At 43.7% G+C, this 22,177-nt stretch overlaps 3 protein-coding genes across 6 annotated transcripts in view; 1 reads left to right on the top strand and 2 right to left on the bottom strand.

The window, feature by feature from the left end:
• Positions 1–16,386, bottom strand: part of myh11a (myosin, heavy chain 11a, smooth muscle) — a 32,326-nt gene extending 15,940 nt beyond the window's left edge. The window contains exons 1-6 of one of the 3 annotated variants that reach the window (XM_047043903.1): positions 16,257–16,386; positions 10,592–10,955; positions 10,249–10,405; positions 5,505–5,532; positions 1,671–1,770; positions 1,465–1,491 (exon numbers count right to left, since the gene is read on the bottom strand). In XM_047043903.1, the coding sequence (XP_046899859.1) occupies positions 1,465–1,491; positions 1,671–1,770; positions 5,505–5,532; positions 10,249–10,405; positions 10,592–10,933 (654 nt within the window). In that variant the 5' untranslated portion in view covers positions 10,934–10,955; positions 16,257–16,386. The remainder of the gene's footprint in view (positions 1–1,464; positions 1,492–1,670; positions 1,771–5,504; positions 5,533–10,248; positions 10,406–10,591; positions 10,956–16,256) is intronic. The other 2 variants (XM_047043901.1, XM_047043902.1) reach the window with 2 other exon arrangements.
• The window catches only part of LOC124483458 (lectin L6-like), a 504,761-nt gene that overhangs the window by 71,870 nt on the left and 410,714 nt on the right, over positions 1–22,177 (top strand). The gene's annotated exons all lie outside the window — the stretch shown is intronic.
• On the bottom strand, positions 20,663–22,167 carry cep20 (centrosomal protein 20). Of its 2 annotated transcripts, XM_047043949.1 has the most exons (5): positions 22,076–22,167; positions 21,578–21,775; positions 21,328–21,412; positions 21,086–21,229; positions 20,663–20,975 (listed from the first exon to the last, which is right to left on the bottom strand). In XM_047043949.1, the coding sequence occupies exons 1-4, from the start codon at positions 22,101–22,103 to the stop codon at positions 21,094–21,096; spliced, it is 447 nt and encodes a 148-aa protein (XP_046899905.1). In that variant the 5' UTR covers positions 22,104–22,167; the 3' UTR covers positions 20,663–20,975; positions 21,086–21,093. The 2 variants fall into 2 exon arrangements, with proteins under 2 accessions (XP_046899905.1, XP_046899904.1); XM_047043948.1 differs by having other exon boundaries at positions 20,663–21,229.

The raw sequence follows: 22,177 nt of genomic DNA, 5'->3' as shown, positions 1-22,177 counted from the left end.
GAAGATAACACAAGGGTTAATAATGGTGCTTGTTAAGAATAATTTATGGACGAATTCCTGTTAAATCCTGTGAAATCCAGCTAGAGATTAACTTGAACTAAAATAAAAATATTTGACTTGAAACAAAACAGGACAGGAAAGATGATAGCTACCAGACAGATTTCAGCATTGGGAAGGCAGGGAAGGTCCCGCTCGCTTCAGACACTGAGAATAAGAGATAGAAAAGAGACAGAAAAAAGCGAGGAAATTGCAGATGACAGAAAGGCCTTTAACAGGCTGCTGTTGTACTACTCAAGGAGATGGAAAGATAAGAAAGGAGGAGAGGGCAACATAGTGTACAGAGAGAGAGAGAGAGAGAGAGAGAGAGAGAGTGAGAGAGAGAGAGAGAGAGAGTGAGAGAGAGAGAGAGAGAGAGAGAGAGAGAGAGAGAGAGAGAGAGAGAGAGAGAGAGAAGAATACAAAGAGAGAGCGGGCTTTGGTCCGGGGCTCTCACAAGACCCACAAGACTCAGTACTCAGCAACTCTCGGGAGGCAAGACTGGAGGTGGGAGGCCAACAGCGAAGACAAACACAGTGTTGACCTGGAAGTTAATCCTTTCACCAAATTGCACCCCTACCCCCAACAACTAACCCCAGTCCATCATCCATGGAGAACTCAATCCTACTCAAGCGTAATTCCATCATACAGAGCTTAAAATGACATGTTGTAATTTAGGGCTGAAGACCAGACCCTCCGGTGTATGCCGCTGAAAAGTTCAAAGGGTCACGGTACATTTGGTGTTGCCAAAACTCCACACAGTGCAAATCAAAAGTGTATGACTAAAGTCTACCGAGCAAGACGGCCACGCCCGTAGGGGCGGATGGCAGGTGGTGGATGAGGAGGAGGCGGGGGGGGGGGGGGGGGGATAAGGGGGGAGGAGGGGTCTGTGACAGGACATGATGTCATTTGAGAGACAGGAAGAGGAGATGGGCATGCTCACACTTGTGCTCGTTTGGACCTTTTCAGTGCCAGGGGAGCCCACGACCAAGCCTCCCTGACCAGCCCTCCCCCCTCATCCCCTGGCAGTGAAAGGGTGTTCACAAAAACCTGGATGATATTTGAAAACGATTCTAACCCTAACCCTAACACATCCAATAGCACTTTTACCAAATAGCGGTCCTGCATTTTGGAGAGTTCTGAAAAATCATTGTCATGCAGTTCCTATTGGTTCTCGGGGGCACTGTTTCGGCCGTATGTAAGAGAGGGCTTTAGATGATATTACACATGTTATGGTTTAACTTCAGGGATGCTTTGAGATCAAAGGACAAAAAGATTGGGGGATCTTGATCGAAGAGAAATATCTACGGTATTTGTTTTTGACTCGGTGAGCAACTATCGCATGCAATCCTTAACCTAGGATGAGAACACGCACACACACCACACGCAGAAAAAAAAAACACACTCTAGGCATTCCCTTTTACTCACGTAGGCAAAGTTTGTTCCTGATTGTTGCTATTTGGAGGAAATTGCGATAAAGGATTAAAGAGGGACAGTTTCCTGCAGGCTGGACAACTCTTGCATAAGTGCAAGGAAACTGATTAGGAAGGTCCCCAACTTCTGACACACAATGGTCACTTTGAAATTGTATTGAATGTTCAGTGTCTTCTGTGGTTTAGCGTGCATATACTTACAGCACTGGTGTCCTTTTTGCCTTTGTGGGAGGAAGCAACTACGGCCAGATATTGGATGACCTTCTTGGTGTTCTCTGTCTTTCCTGCACCAGACTCTCCACTGGAGAGAGGGAGGGAGGGAGGGAGGGAGGGAGGGGGAGAGGGGGAGAGTGAGGGAGCAATAGGGAGGGAAGTCAATGGAGGGAGCGGAGAGAAAAAAAAGAGAGAAAGAGATGAAGTGAGACGCATGAACAGCAAAACAGTACCGAACAGGTTGTTCACAGTTCATAAACTCGGTTTAATTGAATTTGAATCACGTGAGGGGGGCGACGGTCAACAAACACCAGCGCCAAGCATTATGATAACGCTCGGCACATGCCAACCCCCGTGCAAAACTAACAAACCAACAAACGCACAGATCTCCCTAGCTTTGTATCAAGATAGGAAAAGCCGGAACTACACAATGGCTGCTGGTTGGAGTTTTATTGGTCTTTGATCTGTGATGCCTGGATGCTGAATGATCCCAGCCCATCGGTCGGCTCCAACAAGCCCATAAAAGGCAAGGTGTGAGTGGGATCCACTGGGCTTCTGTCATGGGTCTGGCTGGCTGGCCAGACAGAGGAATCTCCCCTCTGTGCCCCGTAAGGAGACCGTTCTCATCGGGGCGTCATACAAAACTAAAACACATGAAATGTCTAGAACTCAAAACCACAGTGTGTTAAACTTGTGTGTGACACCCCCCAAAACCAATTTGTTGCATCTACAGAGGCATCCTCCTACCTAGTCCCTTTAAAGTCAGTACTCACACAACACTAATACACAAATACCACACCCTTGAAACTAGATCTTCATGAAAGTTAAACTATGCTAACTAATGCTTTAGGGTGACATTTGGAAACCTGGCCTCACAACCTATTTGTTAGTCTCAACATAAGCCTAGGCCAAGACTACTTGGTTATACAACCATCTATGGCCTCAGCCCATGTCATCATACACAGTGATTATCCCCAGACCAGGCCTTAGACTAACAAAAAGCAGGCCTACCCTCAAAACTACACAAACACACACTTCGTCCCCCCCAGACCCCTCCCCCCTCCTCCACACACAAACACCCACACACACGCACACCCATAATTCTCTAATCCCTGGAAAGAATCTGGGAGAGAGAGACCCCACTTTGTAAGTTAAAGGGATTCCTCAGTGAAACTATTCTAAACCCGAAGGTTCCAGTAAGGTCAGAGTGTGGCGCGGATCAACAATCATACAACGCTGCCAAGCTTGACGGTTAGCGTGTTCATTCCTATCATGTCGAGTTATTGTGGCAGCACTGCGCCTTGAGGGGAAAAGAAAAACAAGACGCTGTAAAAATGAGATGTCAAGTGCATCAGTGTGGATTTAGAAAGGGTCCATGCCATTTCCCATGGTGCATTCTGTTTGTAACAAGCTTGGAAAAACTCATAGCCATGAAACAAGACGTCCGTGTTTGTATTGCACACAAGGTTATCGTCATCGTAAAAAGGAATTTTTTGACAGTGGGCCCCAAAGAATTCTTATTCAGCGCTGACTGACCAACATGTTTGTGTCCATCTGTGAAGTGTATCTTGTAAAACTATAACACACTAAGTGTGTACACAATACTTTCTTCTAGTTGTTTAAACATATTTACTGTTATAAACAGTGTTAACTTAAAACACCATAAAACGCCATAAAACGCCATAAAACGCCGTAAAACGCCATCATACTAATACAGCATGTAAGATACTTTAAACACCGGTGGTCAAGAGACAAAAAAGCGATTGAGCACAGTGCTAAAAATGGCATTCACAGCCATGAAGCACTGAGCACTGAGGCAATGCAAAGTCCTTTGTCATGTGTGGTGCATGAATGGTGTTGGCAGTGTCATGTTTAGGAAAAGTTGACAAGAAAGGAGGACATAGAATATCATTTCTTGACCGTTCACTCTTCACGGTGACCACATTAAAATGGTTCCATGACATACACAGTGGTTTCTGGTGAGGGGCTGCTACAATATATCAGTGTAGTTTCATACAAACTCAAGGAGAATGGCATACATGGCATTCCATGTTCTGCACACTACCTTTCTTCCATATATGGATTCGAGGACAGTCAGCACTACTTACGTCAAACTTTTTAAAGACATTTTGAAAAACATCATTCTGTGACCATTAACTGTTTACAGGGACACAACTTAAAATGGTACAATAAGTCATTGTCGACATCTGTTTCTTTGACCGCCAAGATTGTGTGTCTTAGACCCTGTTTCTCCAACTCCAAACACAACCTAGACTGACGCTCGACCAAACCTACTTTTTAAAGGGATCCACCATGGCATCCCATTAAGCCGCCGGAAAACAAACAGGAAAAAAAGAACACGCCTTCCAAAAACATGCCTGGAAGGGGATGGAAATTGTTGGTGGCCAATGTTACAGGAAGTGGTTGGACGTGATCCGACAATGTGCTGCATCCTGGCATCCATCGGGCTTGAATAGAGAGCGCTCAGGGCTGCTCGACTGGGTGGAACCCTCGTTCGCATTTCCTTTCCTGGAACCACTGGAGGCCAGACAGGAAAGGTGCTGTGTGGGCTTACAGAGGGGTGAAAACCCCAGTACATATATATAACATATATATATATAACATACCATATAACCATATAACAATGTAGAATTCATGTGGTGGTTCTTTTCCAGTGTGTTCATGATAGATACAATGCAGAAACTATTACAGATCAGATACGCTGGTAGTAAACCTCTGTCAGGAACGGCAGAAATGGTGAAGGGTAGATATGCAAATGTATGCATACATATTTGCATACCGAGCCATGTGTTTTGTTGCACCCAGCATATTGTAAAAATTCTCCACATTGGCATGGCTATTGGTTGCGATATGGTATGTATGTGGACCTAATGTCAAAGGCCACCAATGGACATCATGAAAAAAGACTGCTAACAAATGAACAGTCCAGTCTAGGCTTGAGGAGTAATTCAAAGAGATACCATTTCTACCCACGAGTCCTCTTTTAGTGCAAAGATTCTCAGCAATCACTCCTATAAACATGTAAACAAACAAAATGGAGCCCAAACGTTTCCGAGCTAATCTGCTTTCCTAATCAGGACACAGGGCACACTTCCTGTCAGTGGGATTGAGGAGAGAGACGGAGAGAGAGAGAGAGAGAGAGAGAGAGAGAGAGAGAGAGAGAGAGAGAGAGAGAGAGAGAGAGAGAGAGAGAGAGAGAGAAGAGAGAGAGAGAGAGAGAGAGAGAGAGAGAGAGAGAGAGAGAGAGAGAGAGAGAGAGAGAGAGAGAGAGAGAGAGAGAGAGAGAGAGAGAGAAAGAGAGGCAGGAACCAATGAGAGAGGAGAGAGAGGGGATACATACAGAAGAAAAGGAGAAACAAGAGAAAAGCGAAAGAGAGAAGAGAACGAGTGGAGTAGAAAGGGTGCTGACCCCCATAACTCTTTGGGATGGTTCCCACTGCAGATGATCATCACAGTCATAGCCCCACAAAAATAAACACTGTTCACTTCCTGTCGCTTGTTTCTGAACTGGATTCTTTAAACCACTATCCCTGCACACTCACACAGCACATTTCCACCATGGGCATGTCTGGTGAGATGCTGTCAATAGCAGGTGACCGGAGTGGAAGAGAGACAAAGGCATCCCATTTGTTTCCCCATGTTTATGTAAGAATTATGTAACTGTTCCACACACACACACATCCCATCCCCTCCTTGTCGCCCTCCAAACCATCGCTGTGAACATTTGCAGGACAGAAATAATACTTCAAAAAGGTATTCTGTCACTGAGAATAAGAGAGAATAAGCAAGACTGAAACTCACGTGCAAAGAATGGACTGGTCCTCACGATCTGTAGAGAGAAACACAACCAACTGTCATTACAAAGTACACTAGCTTATGCACAATCCGCAAAAATGAATGTGGTTTACAAAACCTTTGGCCATGGTGTGGAACAGAATTTCAGGACTTTCATAGTATGAAGTCCTGTTCTACAGTAAGTACAGTAAAAAACTAAATGCAGACGTTATCCATTATCACAGAGTATGACTATAGCCCACACATACAGGATGCGGACATAAGCTTTACCCTGGAGAATGAGTGTTGAGTTGCAACACCAACACAGCATCGGCCCAAGTGCTATGCCAGAGTGTGAAAATCAAATGGCTTTATCTAATGTGGAGGACAAATGCAATTCGCCACTTCTCCACTTGTCAAACATGACGACAATGAGATCAATTCAATAATGCAATTTTCTTGAAATACAATAAAAGGTATTTAACCACATGGGTCTGTGTTGAAAATGCACCCCGCAGGGAATTAGTCTAGAGGGTTCCGGGGTCAGTCCGGTGTTTAGCCGTTGAAGAAAGGCCCAGTTGGTTATCATTAGATCCATTATCATGGAGTGTCACATGAACTTATCTCAGGGTAAACATGACCCTAATATGAGAGGAAGGGAATGGGAGATGGGGGGGAGAGAAAGAGAAAGTATTTCACAGACGGGAATATATTTTTTCCACTAAGGGAATAGAAAAACGGAGACCCTACATTGCCTCATCCTCATAAAGCCTAAGCTTGACATAAAGTACTACAAAGTCCACTACAATCAAATTCACTTTCCACATCCCCATCAAGCAGGGATGCTGCTGTAGTGTTGTGAGTAGGGCAGGTTCCTACGAGTGTGAAAGGTAACAAGGTTTGGATTCTTGCACAAAGCATTTTTTCTTGCATTTCCTTCGGGATCAATAAAGTGATCTGACGCTGGAAACACACGACTAGACTATTTGGCCTTGGCCGAACTGGACGTTCAAGGTTGCCATTCTTCATTTTGGGCACGTTGCCGCCAGTGCTTGGGTTCAGAACAGTTGGTTCTGATCCACACACGTGCACGCTCTCAAAACATGCACTCACACGTTCAAAAAATGAACACTCACACACACACAAGCACACACACATTATTCTTTCTTGTATTTCCTAATTAAGGCAGGGAGAATGAGTGTGTATGTGTGTGAGAGAGAAAGAGAAATAGAAAGGTATCCATAACAGATCCAAACACAACACCGACACCAACCACTCTCCTGAGCCAAAGGCGAATAGAGACAGGAGTGTGCGAGAGAAACGGGGAGGGAAAAGGAGAGTAGACAAGTGGAGACGGGAGGGGAAGACAGAGGAGGAGAGGGCAAGTGTGGAGAGGGGACAGTAAAGGAGAGGAGGTTGAGGGGTAGGGAGAGGAGAGGAGGGGAGAGGAAAGGGGGGGAGAGGAGAGGACGGGAGACCAGACGATGGGGAAGGAAAAGCAGTAGAAAAGAAATCTGTGGAGTGTGCTCGTTCACGCAGACAAGCGCTCTTCGCCGCAGTCGCGTGGAAAGACAACATCTCAATCGTCAAGATCTGAGGGGCCCATCCACATATGGGAGAACCACATTTCTACTGGTGAAAACTTCAAAGCCCAAAGCTAACGTTTAAGCTCTGTCAGAAGAATGTGATTCTTTCCACAGGGGAGAACAGCATTTCACTCAATTGTCTGAGAACGCGATCACAGATAACCCTTCAGAGAACCTTCACGGGCCCTAGAACCTATTACCCAGGAGACAAGAGCTGTTGATATTCTTGGCCCACTTGCATTATAGAGCCACAGAGGCATGAGGCCATACCATTAACTAAACTTTACTATTTGTTTGGACTGTACCATTACTCGGACCGTCTACTGTGTCGTGGGAAATCCCTGTCACGCAGTCAACAGCAACAACCATCCACTTGAATCCAAACAAAATCCCTGACAGATATCAAGCATCCCTTCTCATGTTTACACACGACACTGGATGTACACACCAGAGCTGTATATGTAAACACAAGTACTTCCTGTCTGCCGGTAAACAGAGTTGAGACGCTGTCCTAGTAAGTAAGTAAGTAAGACTTTATTTATATAGCACTTTTCATACAAGAATTGCAGCTCAAAATGCTTTACATAAAATCAACAACAAAAACAATAGTACAAGTGTTGATCTAACTAGCCGCACTCTATCTGCGGTCTCTCGAATCCGTCTTAGATCCGAGCTGCCACTTTCAGTTTCTCATAGCCTATGTGGTACAGTTAACACAAAATCTCTAATGGCTACAATTAATTTTTCATGACTCTGCTTTAAAGGATATAGTGATAGTTCCACCTCTGACGGCTTAACATTCTTGCTATGGTTTTGTTTAACCTGCTTGATTTCCTTTTCATGTGACAGGACCCTCCCCTGGAGCTGCCAGATTGTATTCTCGATACTGACAACATTTTATATTGTGTCTTATCCCTTTATATCTGTCAGTGCTTTCATGAAAACACACAAATGTCAATATAGTTATGGATAGTATTACAGTCTAATCCCTCAAATATGAATGTCCCCAAATTCCAGACTGACAACTTAGAAATATAAATTTTCGTTTGATTTCTCGATTCAGAAAGTAATCAAGTGGGATTTACAAAATCTGCTGTAACAATATTTAAGAGGACTTTACAGACAGTTAACCTAACTTTAATAAATACAACATACTATTTCTAATGTTGTTATTTACTTTAATAGCAGTCACCAGTTTTGGTAACCACCTTGAACGTTCCAGACAAACAACATAATTAGTGAACTTTTATTGTTCATTTATGTAAGCCTGTAATGTAACACTGGATTGAGAGTCTATAGAGTGTGAGCGATGGACAGAGAACATCAATCTCAGCAGGTTTGCTCTTTGTAAACCACAAGTCCAATTCTACACACCTAACAGGCACCATAGCAGAAACATGAGGAAGAGTGAAGTCATTGTGTTCTGCTTGGCAAACAAACAGGGCTTGAATCAGATACATCACTCATGGCTTGGCACTTAAAACAATGATGAGGGAGTGATTTCATACACCACTTTCCATGCTAATGCAGCGCCATGTTGCTAAAAGACCCTCATTGAACTTACAATAATTGTTTACACTACGGGCAAAATATTATAAGGTGGTGGCATTCTTTTCCAAGGCAGTGACAAACAAACACTGTTGGGATGTCTAAATATATTTCTTGTGCAGTGCCATGTTCATCAACCACAGTGGAAGAGTGACAACCTTTTAACCATCGCTTTCACATTAACTTCTTCTTTTCACTTTGTCATCGTTTTGCAGAACTGAGCTACACACCCAGTAAAGAATGCTTCACTATCTACAGTATACATCTGCAGGGCCGTTATAGACAGTTCACCTCAACTCACACAACCACTGAAAAGAAACAGGCAAAAAGGCAACTTTGTTTGAACAAAGATCCAAATAGTTATTCAAAGGAGATGTGGGCTCCTGGGAGAATCCCCAGCGCCTCAGACAGGTCAAGTGGGCACGACCCCCTCTGAAACCACATGAAACAGCCCCTGTGGAAATACTAGAACAATCCACATCAGGAAATGAGCCTCTTGGAGGCATTAGTGCCTTAGGGTTAGCCAAGAAGCATTTACTGTAAGCGCAACTAGGCCGCTGCCACAGTTGCCACCTCCCGTCTAACTCTGACTATGAGGATGTATAGTGTTTGTTGGTGTGAAATGTTTTTGTATTTTTTTTATGTATATTGTTTTACATGCCTTAAACTCTGTGGTTATTATCCATAGATGGGGAATATACAGCGCACTGTGTCTGATATTAGATGCCTGTGAGTGTTTGTAATGAAAATGAGGTAACACTTTAGATGAGCTCACCAAATTCATAATTTATTAACCAATTTGTTACTTATTAGTTAACGGTTTGTTCGCCATTAGTTATTTGTTGTTCATACAAAATGTATCATCAGTAAAGCATTAGTAAAGCTAAACCCTAACCAAAACTTAAACCCTAAACCTAAACCCTAGCCCCAAACCCGAACCCTAACCCTAACTGTGTGAACAAATGCTTTACTAATGATACATTTTGTATAAACAATAAATAACTAATGGTGAACAAACCGTTAACTAATAGGTAACAAATTGGTGAATAAATTATGAATTTGGTGAGCTCATCTAAAGTGTTACCGAAAATGATATTGCATACAACTTGCTGCATGCAACTTGGTGTTGTGTGAGCTTGACACTTTGTTGCCGGCTCTGTTTTGAGAAGAGACGTGTGATAATGGCCGTGAAAGAGCTTGGGCCAGTTTTCCATATTTCGATGCGAAAACGTGACTTTCGACAGCTGTTGTCACGGTTCACCCGCACGGTGCTCGTAAAGCTGTCATGATCCTCTTCAACAGACCACAAATCACTTTATAATAGACTGTGTTAATGCCTCTGCTTACAAGATCTAGCACTCGGCTTAGCTCTCCAACTTATCAGCTGCTTGTGGGGGGATAAAGGATTCTCGCTTTAGAGTGTCTGGAGAGATACTGCAGCCTTCACTGAGCTATTCACACTTACTTGTTTGTGTTGACGTGTTGAGGTCAAAAGATTTGACTCTCTCACTCCAATTGTGGGTACAAATTGCGCTTTTGCAACATTGTAATGTGCCCTTTAAAGTGATGTTCTTTGGGTCTATTTGATTTGAATAGTGCTGTATTATTGTCTGTCAGGAACTATAGTAGGAACTAACCTTGCATCATGTTTCTGTAGGCATTGTCAGAGATGGAGTAGATGTGAGGGGGCACCTCGTGGCGCTTCTTGCCCTTGTACATGTCAATGATCTTCTCAGAGTAGATGGGCAGCATCTTGTAAGGGTTCACCACCACGCAGAACAGGCCGGAATATGTCTGAGGGGAGAAACGGGTGGATTGGTTACAACAACATCAAGTATGCCATCCAAAAGTGTCAACGTACCATTTGGTTTGTGTTTGTCTGTGAACGTTAGGTGATGTAGGATTGTTGTAGAATCCCTGTGTTTGGCAGCTAAAATACTGTGGCATGCCACAAGCCGCTTTGAAAGCGTTGCTACTCACGTAGATGAGGCCAGAGAAGTACCTCTCCCTGATGTTGTGCAGCACCGAAGCCTCGTTCAGGCAGGTGAGCTCGGCCATGTCCTCCACCTTGCTGAACTTGGGCGGGTTCATCTTCTGGATGTCGTCCTTGTTCACCGTCATCTTCTTCCCGTTGTCGGCCAGCTCCACCAGGACCTCGTCCCCATGCTCCTCCTTGACGCTGGCAGCCTCGAAGCCTTGCTTCTCAGAGGGGATCCACACCAGCTTCTTGGCCGACCAGTCAGCCTGGGCCATTGGACTGTTGATGAAGTCCTTGTCCAGGAAGAGGAACTTTTCGTCCTCACTCAGGGCCTTCTTAGTCATCCTGGCAGGTTGATTGGGCCAGCTGTGATGATAAAAAAGAATAGAAGGAAGGATGAGTTAGTGTGCCGATGAAAGGGTGAACAGATAAATGGTGGAATGATGGATGGATGGATGGATCTGATGAAGTATGGGAAGGAGTGGCGGTAGAAGAGAAGTAAGTTAAGAAAGAAGGTGTCCCAGATTGACAAGGAGAAAGGAGGGAGAAGGAATGAAGGAGGGAGGGAATGTAGAATAGCCTGATGAATAGGCTTCACATCATGGTAAAGCAATTATCTACTGGGTCTTTGAGGGATAAGCAATGCAAGCAATAGATTTTATGGGTCAAGCTGTCATAAGTGATAATTAATCTCTTCGTAAGAGAAAAGTTGAAGGCAGATTTCATGCTGTCATATATCTCCCTCTACATACTTGGGAAAGCAGTTTGGAGTTCTGAATGTTCCATCCCCTGCAGGGCTAGCCATATCTTACATGATCTTACATCATACTCTCATAAAAAGAGTGTCCTGCCAAGACTGTACATTTTAAGGGAGAGTTTCGTCAAGGGTTAAACTTCCACATCCATTCGAAACTTCCAGTCCCGTCATTCTCACAGACCCCCCCTCTCTCTCGCCCTCCTCTACACTTTCACACACGCCACAAGGGAGACACAAACATTACAGCCCCCTAATTTAGATATGAAGATTGAGTCTGGGAAATGGACTCCCAGCTTCTACGATTAAGACCTATCGATTTCTGGCCCATCAAATACCCAGCACAGCCTTCACTGTTAATGAAAGTTGACCCACACTCAATCAGAAAATAATTGCTTCAAGTAACAACAATGTCAATTTTTTTTACCCTTCCTCCCACTCTCTTTCATGCTCCCCCCCCTCTCTCTCTGCTAAGCTACATGGCCTCGTGTTGCGATGACCATATATGGGCACCTTCTTTGGAGCAGGCTCCTTTTCGACGGACCTAAACAGCCAGGCAAGTGAACTCCCAAACAAAGCCCTTATAGGGAATAGTATGTCTCGTACCGGACTCGCAGTTTACTCCAAAATGATAACACGGAAGGCGAAGAGCTGTAAGGGCGGGGGGGGGGTTTGTGTGGGTGTTGTGGACTTCAATGTTCATGCTTCATATAGTCCCCACTGCTAAGACACTTGTAGGGTGGTGGGCTGCAACACAGTCCAACACCTGGTGTGTGGTGTTGCTGTGCTCCAGTGGATCACCAGGAAGCTGCTTAAGTACCGAGCAATACCTTCCGAAACAGGTGCGCGTTCTGTGGGGTAACCTATCAGCTTCTTTTATTTCCAGTTGAACATACACATAGATCCATCACGTTGTTTTACACAATACAGTACGCAAAGTGGAATGTACTTAGTGGATTAGACACAGCAACATTATAGTTTGTTTTCCTATAGAAACATGACTTTCTGGTGCAGTGTCTACACACTAAGCATTCCTTGGGTGCATATGAGCAAATCTCTCCGACTCAATTGAATGACCTCAGAAGAGCTAAAGATAAACGCTAACTTTGATGGTTAAGACTAATCGTTGCAATCCTGAACCCAGACCAGAACCCCCACTCGAGTCCATAGACACAGAATTCATAATTCCATGCACGCACACACACACTTACGGTATACACACACAACCAATCTCAGTACAGTCAGACAGGCTTAAGAGAGGTATGCACTTTGCGGAGTGGGAACTGTGCAAACCAGCCTCTATTCCCCATGTGAAATATTATCACTGTGCTCCCCTGAGACCAGCAGCGAAAGCCAAATAGCCATACCCTAAACCCATTGGACGGAAGGAGGCATAAACATCCACTGGTCCAAAGTCAGACACTCTACTTAAAAGACGGATGCTGTCTGTTTGTAACTTACAATGGATGCCGAATTCAGCAATGGACAAAGCTTGTGTAAAAGTCAAGAGACTAGGACTGCAGTTCTGTGTTGTGTATACAGACGAGCCAGATGGAACAGCTGATTCTTTGATGATCACCTATTTCCTGGACATAATTGAAGTTTTCCTGAAGAGCCCCCTCCTCCCTTGCAAAAGCATGTGCAGCTCCCTTTAAGTCCGCACTCCCTTTAACTTGGCTGCCCCCTCTGCCCCCTTTCCCCACTTTCCCTCCCCCCCTCTCCCTCTCCGTCTCCGTCTCCCTGTCCCCCTCTCCCTGTCCCCCCCCCCTCTCTCTCTCTGTCTCTCTCTCTGTCTCTGTCTCTCTGTCCATCCCTCCCTCCCCCCCCCCCCCCTCTCAATATCTGTATCTGTCTGTCGGATGTCCTTTTCCCCCACTCTTTTCTTTCTCTCTTTCTCCTGGTTGTGTCAACGCGTGCTCAACTTTTGTTTTTGCCCAGGGAACACTGATGACAGCTGTCTGACACATTGGGTGGAAGGGGGGAGGGGGGTATCTGGGTCGACAGTTTGACAGTTGGCTGACAGACCTCTGTCTGAGCGGATAGCACTTGTCGAGCTGGATGGTAAGGGTCCCCAGAAGATCGTTTGTAAACACTGGGAGGACCAAACAGCAGGGAGAGGTGGGATGTCGAGGAGGTGAAAATCACAGTCAAATATTGTGTTTCTGAGCACAAAATACTGGAGAGGACGGAGGGGGGGGGGGGCTCTCACCTCATGCCAAAGAAAAAACACGACCAGCAGAGCAATGTCTTCGATGGATATTGATGCAGGTTAGCCTATCAACATCTGCTCCTGAAGGATGATCTTATCGACCTGGCTGACACTATCTGTTCTGTTATTGACAAAAACAGTTGCCAAACACTCCTGATCTGAATATGTGACCAATTGGCAAACCCTGAATGGAATGGGGAAATGTGAGATTTTAGATACAGGTAAAGAGGATAACTTCCTGTAGCCTCTGAACACTCTATCCCTATCCCGAGACCTTCTAAGATGTATTCAAACCATAGATGTATCATATAAATTATATTACCCTGATCAATTACATCCTGGCATTAGACGCCCCCACTCCACAAATGCATTGTATTCCGACTGTGAAAAGTGATTTATATAGTTACGTAAATAGTTCAACAGCTTATTTGTCAGTATTGTTGTTGCATTGTCAATAAGGCCACTTTAACTTATTAAATACAAAACAAACAAACTTTTTGATATCACCGGATAAGCAGAGGTCTAGAAGCTGAGTATAAATGGGCCTGTTACCCAGGAGACTGTGTGACCTTTCTATTTTCAGGGGACATGAGTTGATCCTTGGGCCTGTGAAAGGTTCTACTTTCTGTCCCATGGCCACATCACAACTCCATTCCGTGTTGTCTTCTAACCCCTGAACTCTATCCTTACGCATTGATGATTCAAATGAATAATAGTCAGCAGAGGAAGATAAGTGTTAAGCCTTATGGCAATAGTCCACTTATTGACGATAAACACTAACAAACCTTTGGTTCAGTCAGAGCCCCATTACGTAAGTCAATTCATGTTATCATTTGAGACTGATAACAGTATTGCCAGTATTTGTGTAGCACCTAATAAGGCATTGATTTGTCCTCACGACCACCATGCAAAGCATTCAAACACTCGGATATGAGGTACGAACAAGCTGAATATCCTTGCTCATTCTGACTTTTCACAGGGAAAGCATCCCTGTACAACTGAAAAGAGACAGAGCTAGTGGTACAGAGCGAGTGAGAGAGGGAGGAAGAGGAAGAGAGAGAGACTGAGAGTGAAAGCAAGAAGAGAGAGACAGAGAGAGAGAAAGAGAGAGAGAGAGAAGACAGAGAGAGAGAGAGAGAGAGAGAGAGAGAGAGAGAGAGAGAGAGAAAGATAGAGAGAGACCGAGAGAGAGAGAGAGAGAGAGAGAGAGAGAGAGAGAGAGAGAGAGAGAGAGAGAGAGAGAGAGAGAGAGAGAGAGAGACAGAGAGACAGAGAGACAGAGAGAAGAGAGAGACAGATAGAGAGAGACATTGTGTTAAAATCATTTAAACCCAATTAAGCGCCTGGCTGGAGAGGTCCAAAGATAGACAAAACTGTGATGAAAACACTTCCTTAGCCTATTGCTATGTTTTGAGTGCAGAGTGCATTGTGGTGGTCCCCAATAAGTTAAAATGTAATGATTTTATGCATAATCTAGAGTCCCTCCTACAGATTTGACTTGGAGACATGTTTTAACCATGTTGGGGCTGGGCCCTGCTGAAGGGTGGACCTGCTACAATTCTTCTCAACGTTGCTTCTAACTAGGGAGTGTTCCCCCTGCTACAGTTCTTCAAATTGTTCTAATAAGGTTAGGTAATAAGACACACTTTGTCATTACACAACATGAAAGATTTTTAATTCGACTGACTGCAAATTCGAATCCAAATGTCATTTTCTGCTGGTTGACCTTTGACCACGCTTTAAATTCAATCCTGCCTCAAAGCAGCGCTTAAATTCACTGAAAAATAAATATAAAGTGGATGAAGAGTGATTTTACCAATGCTGCAGGCAGTAAAGGAATGTAATATAGAGCTCACCTCAGAGCACTAAAGACAAGATCGAGAAAAATGAATCTCTTCTGTACCACAGTTAACCATCAATGAGAAACAAAACTGAGACTAGTAGCCTTCTAACCTAATTCCTTTCCTCAATGTTCTCTACAGATTGTGAAAATAAAAGTATCAGTCTTATCAATTATCACTGCTTGTAAGAAAATATGTTTTACTCCCCCTCCTCTGGTATTAACCTTAGTACGGTATGACTTGAATTCGAACTGCTTTTTTTGTGGTGCCCTACGTCAATGCAAGCTGACAGGATTTGGTTCTCACAGTCTATAACTCAGCCACACCAGTTACACTGGCTTTTTATACATCCATATTAGGAGAACAGGAAACATCGTGGTAAGTCATTTTTTAGATACTGAAACAGTGACTTCCTCCTAGTTTCTAAAGTTGTTATGATTATTGATCAAATGTCGAACCGAATTATCATATATTTTGCCTTTAAATATTAAAACCTACGCTCGAAGTCCAATTTAGTATTTGAAAGGAAACGCTTTTTTTACCAGAACTTTTAATGCAAGGAAACGTCATGTCATCAATGTCATGAATGCTACACCACAGATGTGTCAGTGCTTTCTGCAGTAAAATAAGTTCCTTATCTTTAAACTATTGCAATGCTGCCCACTACGTTTACAACGTACAAATGTCAGAACAAGTAGTGTCTGCTGTAAATAGATAATGGATTTTCATTGTAGAAATATCGATATGAGTGACAGTTTCATGTGCATCAATGTCAGTCACTGCGCGTTAGAAGAGATGCGCACGAACAAGTGCACATCCATTTGTGTGAGTGAAGATGAAGTGTGTAACATAAAAATACTTACTCAAAGTTTGATGATGAGGAGGGGATTTGGAATTTGGAAAGTTGGGGCTTGGAGCGTCCTGCGATTGACGGAGTACTCCAAAGAAGAACAGTCCAAATGACCCCGGTATAGTACCCCGTATTAACATTTAAACTACGCCGGCGTGCGCGAGGGTGGAGCTGCGCGGTCGGTCCCTCCTCTCACTTGAACGCACTGTTGTCAGCATCCTCTTCGAGAGAAGTAGCCTAGAACATGCGCGCTTGATTCTCTTCTAAGAACCGAGGCTGCTGGAGTGAAACATCACATTCATTGTTGAACTCCCAAAACGTTTAGATAATTTACTAGGTTTGATGACAAATGTGAAATTGTGGAGATAGTAGGTTATAAAAACACATTTTGAATAAACTTTTGTGAAAAAATGCAGGCTATGATCTATTCTAGACAGCTGTTTCAGTTGTATTGCTTTAACTGGAGAGTGACTTGTTAAGGCTTGTTCTCTTGAGTCACATTGCATTAAGAAAGGAAGTGAATAATTATGTATACAGTAGGCTCTTTAGGGGGTGACCTGATGGTCACACCAAAGTAAGGCTACTGCAGTTCTGACAGTTGTACTGATCTGTGCTAGAGGCCGTATTTAAATAATTACGATTTGGCATTTTGAGGCCACAGTAGAATGTGTCCTCATATTAACGTCCCAGGGGGCCTGTGTCCTTCAACATCTCACTCCCCCATAAGGCTGACCAGCTGTTCCCAGAAGAGGATTCCCCTAGCTGCCCTAAGATAGAGACAGAGGAGGAATGGGGTGTGTGTCGAGGGGTGTGTGTGTGTGTGTGTGGGGGGGGGGGGGGGGTCTTCCCTCGATATTCAAGGGGTGTGTGTGTGTTTGGTGGGGGGAAGTGAGGGGTAAATGTCTCACACGTATCCTAGTGTTTCCCTTATCCTTCACCCCATCACATTCCACCCCCTTCCCTCCCTTTCTTGCCTGCATCCCTAGTACTGTCTCTAGACTTCTGTCCGATGGAACCTCCTATATAAGGACAGTCTTCTTGTTTGGCCCAATAAATCAAGTGCAGTGATAGGCCTGTAGATTGGGCCAAAGAGGCACATTGCTGGTATGTGTGAAACACTGCAGGTTTACTGTAAGATGGAAGGCCTTTGCTCAAGAAGATTGCATGGATGGAGCTCTCTGGTCAATGTCAACATGCGGTGCTGAGAAGGTGTGAAGTGAAGAAGAGGAGACCAGAGTAAAGACCATCATGTGAGATGGGGTTGAGACAAAAGGAGAGAAGAGAAAGATGCAGACCGACAGAAAAAGAGAGGGAGAGAGAGAGAGAGACAGAGAGACAGAAAGAGAGAGACAGAAAGAGAGAGACAGAGAGACAGAGAGACAGAGAGAGAGAGAGAGAGAGAGAGAGACAGAGAGAGAGAGAGAGAGAGAGAGAGAGAGAGAGAGAGAGAGAGAGAGAGAGAGAGAGAGAGAGAGACAGAGAAAGAGAGAGAGAGAGAAAGAGAGAGAGAGACAGAGAGACAGAGAGAGAGAGAGAGAGAGAGAGAGAGAGAGAGAGAGAGAGAGAGAGAGAGAGAGACAGAGAGAGAGAAAGAGAGAGAGACAGAGAGAGACAGAGAGAGAGAGAGAGAGACAAAGAGAGACAGAAAGATAGAGAGAGGCAGTGTAGTGTGTGCCATAAAAGGACAGTGAGGTCTGCATGGAATCTCGGCAGCTTTCTGTGTTTGAAATTGTAGCACAGCCAGCCAGCCAGCCTGCGCCCCAGTGACTAAATATGGTCCAGTAGCAATGGCACTGCTCAAACAAATAGTGTCGCTTCAATGGGAAGAACTCCACATTGTTTACATGCAACAACCTTGACAACGCCAATGCTGTATGTTGTCAATAGACTACAGATGTACAGATGTACGGAACCATACAGTTACAGTCCATCCCAGAAACCAGACTCCTTGATATAAGTTATAGTTTTGCCTTGCCATGCAATGATTTTACATTATCCTGTATTTTTGTTGAAGTATGTCAGAGAGGATGATGAAGAAAATGAATCAAAAAATGAACTGTGTGTGCATGGTTGGTGTGTGCTTAAAGATACCGACATACTGAATTAAAACGGTAACAACATTCTGCACGGTCAGATTCCCAGTGATCCTTCCTCTGTCAGTTTGTTAGTGTGCATGTTTATTCATTGCTTTTTAATGACAGCAGAACTATTTGTGCTCAGTCGGCAGAGCCTGATGGATGACCCCTCCCAAAGGAGGAGGAGAAACTGGGAAAGTGTATGACTGGTGTGTTCTAGAAAGGAATCTCCTTCTCTGGGAAGTTCGACCCAAACGAAGTACCCTGACTCTCAGCTGGACCTCCTTCTTTGACTACTGTCTGATGATGATTGGCAGAAAAATAGGAGAATTTGCATTATTGACTCATGGTTGTAGTGTGAATGCCCGTTATGGATGTTTCTGTGTGTTGTGTGTGAATGTGTACATTCACACACTGATATTCATAGCTTGAGTACCTAGTTATCTTGTGCCAATTCCAATAAACTAAGAGGTCTCTTGCTTTATAATGGCCATCAATAACTCCAAAATGTATACGAGTGTCAGTGAAAAGACATTGTTGACTTTTACAGCATCTAAAAGTATATGCTACTATATGAGACATTCATACATTTTCTGACTCCAATTTAATTAGATTCATGTTACCCTCTAATGTTTTGACCACACAAGGACAAACAATAGAACAATACGTTTATGGATATATTTGACCCTTTTGGAATGCACTTGCATTCTAATTCAGGCTCAAAACTAACAATGCTTCTCTCATGCACGAAGAAACAGCGCTGTGGTCAGCAGTATTTATACAGCTGTTTCACACACTTCCAATTTATATCATGGAACAAATGCTACCTATTTTCAGGCAATCTTCCAATTTAAATCTTCAATTTCCTCTGCATATATAGCTGTACCAGAGAACGTGTAACCATTAGTGGTGATTGCAGGGGCCAAACAGCCAATAGAAGTGTAATATCCAAAGGGGAAGATTGCATTTGATACATGTGTGTGGAATTAACTTCTCGGTGAGCCAAAGCAGGTCATCCATTTTGTTTGTGCTTGCATGGAGGAAGGCCACTGAATGGCCTGTTTAGCCTCCCAGCAAGCGATGAATTAACACTCCATAAAGATCTTGGTACAGTAACACGAGGCATTGGCACTCTGTAGGCTGGCAGCACATCATCTCAGGACAGGCGTCTTTAGATCACTTTGACAGTTTACTGGAACCCATAAAACACCACCTTCCTTTAACACAGGTCAAACGAGGTCTGGAAAGAAAGCAACATAAGAAATAAGCCTCTCAAGTTACTCCGTAGGGTCGCAGTGCTTCCAGCAACCATGTCACTCTCTACAAGATAAGAATGTCAAGTTCCCTTTTATGGCAAGGGAGGAAGTGAGATGGGGGAAGGCGGAGAGGCGGGGGGCCTGGGTCGGACCCGAGGAAGATGTTTGTGTGACCTGCGCTGGGTCTGGGCCACATGGGGACGTCACTAGGGTTCTCCAGAAACGTTCCTGAGCTGCCGCGCGGAAAACACTGAGGGAGGGGTGTGTGTGGGGATCCGCCAATGCAGCCGGTTCTCCAGTTCCATCATTTTGATAAACCCTTGGATTAGATAAGACAGCATTGTGAAAAGTAAAGAATATTATGGATATTATGCTAAAATACTTCATTCAACATCTGTGAATATGATTTTTTATTGTTAATATAAAGTAAACTTCTTTTGACAAACACCCAATAATGCATTACATTTGTAAATTTGTGACAGGTAAAACTATTTCACTCATCTACTCATTACTAATAATCACTGTCAAACACACACCTGACTTTAATTGAAAATGATTGATTGAAAAACTTTGTGGAATAATTCCTTAGACACAGTACACAGAAACATTGCTCTGATAAATACATTGTACAACCAATTAGTCTTGGCAGTAGGCTAGTGGATGCATACTGTTGTAGAACTTTGTCTTATACAGCAGCAGTGCATTGCAGTGAGGCTGCAGTTTGTGAGTTTGTAAGTTTTGGACACTGCTAATTAGACTACAAATAAAATCCAGTTACATGCTTTCGAGCTCTGGCATAACATGTATGTTGTATAAGGGATCAACTTTACAATAAAATATGTGAACTGTAATTGAACTAAATTGTTAAGTTTACTGAGATTTTCCCAATGTTTTTTTTTACCAGCACTTGGACAAGGCAAATGATGTATGTTTTTTCATTGTTACGTGTTTAGTGCTGCTGCCCCCATGTGATGGAATATCCAAATCATCCCAGTCCATTCATGGCCCTTACACATATCATGCAAAAATAATGGAAATGGCAGACTCCTATTAATAAACTACAAAATAGATGTAAATAAATTACAAAATTGTGTCAATAACAACTTTATTTATATAACGACTTAAATACATTCACACACATACAATTATTGTACAAAAAAAGAACGACAACATTGACAATAAAACAAAAGCAGATCAAAAGAGTCAACCAACTTTAAACACAATCAAAAACCTCTCTGCTCACTGATGACGATCAACTTGCAAACAGACACTTAAGGAATGTATAAGGAGCTCAGTCTGTTCCCTGATTTGGCAACACACCACTAAGGCTTTCGTCACAAGTCCAGGCCATTTCCTTTCCAGAAGAAAATGTGTCTTCTTCCACACTGCAGTGACGACTAGCTGAGAAGGAGAAATGGTATCTCTTTCAACCCATTTCTGACTGCATGATCACAGCCATCAACATTTTGGGTTTGGCAAAAATCAAGGCCCAAATGTCCCTTTTCTCTCACCCGCTGTGTTAGAAGTCAGAGGCTCCAGGGAGCGAGTTGGCTTCTCTGGTTCCACTCGGAGCAGACGAACTCCTGAGGAACAGTTTCGGTCCACTGTCACCACTGCTGTTCAGGAAGTGGGACAGCAAGCCATAGAGAAGTGGCCTGGAAATATAAATTGCATCTCAGAACCAGGAGAACAACAAAGATATATATATGTGGCATATTAGGTGGTCTCCATATTAAGCCGTAGAAATGCTTACACAGATTTAGAACTAGGATCCTCCACAACCTTTAGCTCGTTCGCCATGAACTGTCTGTCCAGTGGAACTTCAGGTTGGCCAGATTCTGTGAATAAAATACATATACCTAACTTGTAATCGTTTCAATGAAAGAGCTCACAAGCTTACCAATACAACCCACATAGGCATATTTGACGTATGTCCTCCTCTGACTTGCCACAGCTAGACATTTTCAAACGTAACTCGGTGAAGGTAATTATCGGTCTCTCACCCGCGGTCAACACCGAGGCTGTGTATCTGTACTTGTTGAACTCCAGGTACTCGCGGATAAGCTCGTTTATAAGCAAGTTCTCGTGCGACAGCGCGGGACGGGGTTCGCTCTGGTCATCTAGCGCGTTGAACACTTCAGCCCTGAGGCGAGCCTTCAACTGCCCCAAGACTCCTCGAGACTCCAGGGTCTCTCTTAACGCTTGAAGTAAAGAAGTTCATCACAAGGGTAAGAAATGTGGCAACACTAGAAGATTGTGGACATAAAATAACCATTGCTGGCAACTCAACGGGTTCATAGTTTCATTGAAAGATAAGCTAACCAAACAGCGCAGCTAACATAGCAAACAGTGCTTCGTGACAAACTTTATATGAGGTAGGTTAGCTAGTCATTTTAAGTTTAGCCATATCGCCACTAGCATTGAATCAGTTAAACCGCTATTAAAACGATATAGTTTTGTGCTTGTACTGTTTTAAAAGTGAAACATGTCAGGGGTCTTACCGCATTTCAGTTCTGTTATGGTCGCCATTGCAACAGGTGTAAACAAATGAAATGACGTTCACTTTTCCTTGAGTTCAAAGGGGAAAACTGACGACACGAGTT

This window comes from Hypomesus transpacificus, chromosome 21, assembly GCF_021917145.1.
Source record: "Hypomesus transpacificus isolate Combined female chromosome 21, fHypTra1, whole genome shotgun sequence".
Lineage (NCBI taxonomy): Eukaryota > Metazoa > Chordata > Actinopteri > Osmeriformes > Osmeridae > Hypomesus > Hypomesus transpacificus.
The sequence above is the reverse complement of the archived record's forward strand: the minus strand, read 5'-3'. Positions and strand labels throughout refer to the sequence as shown.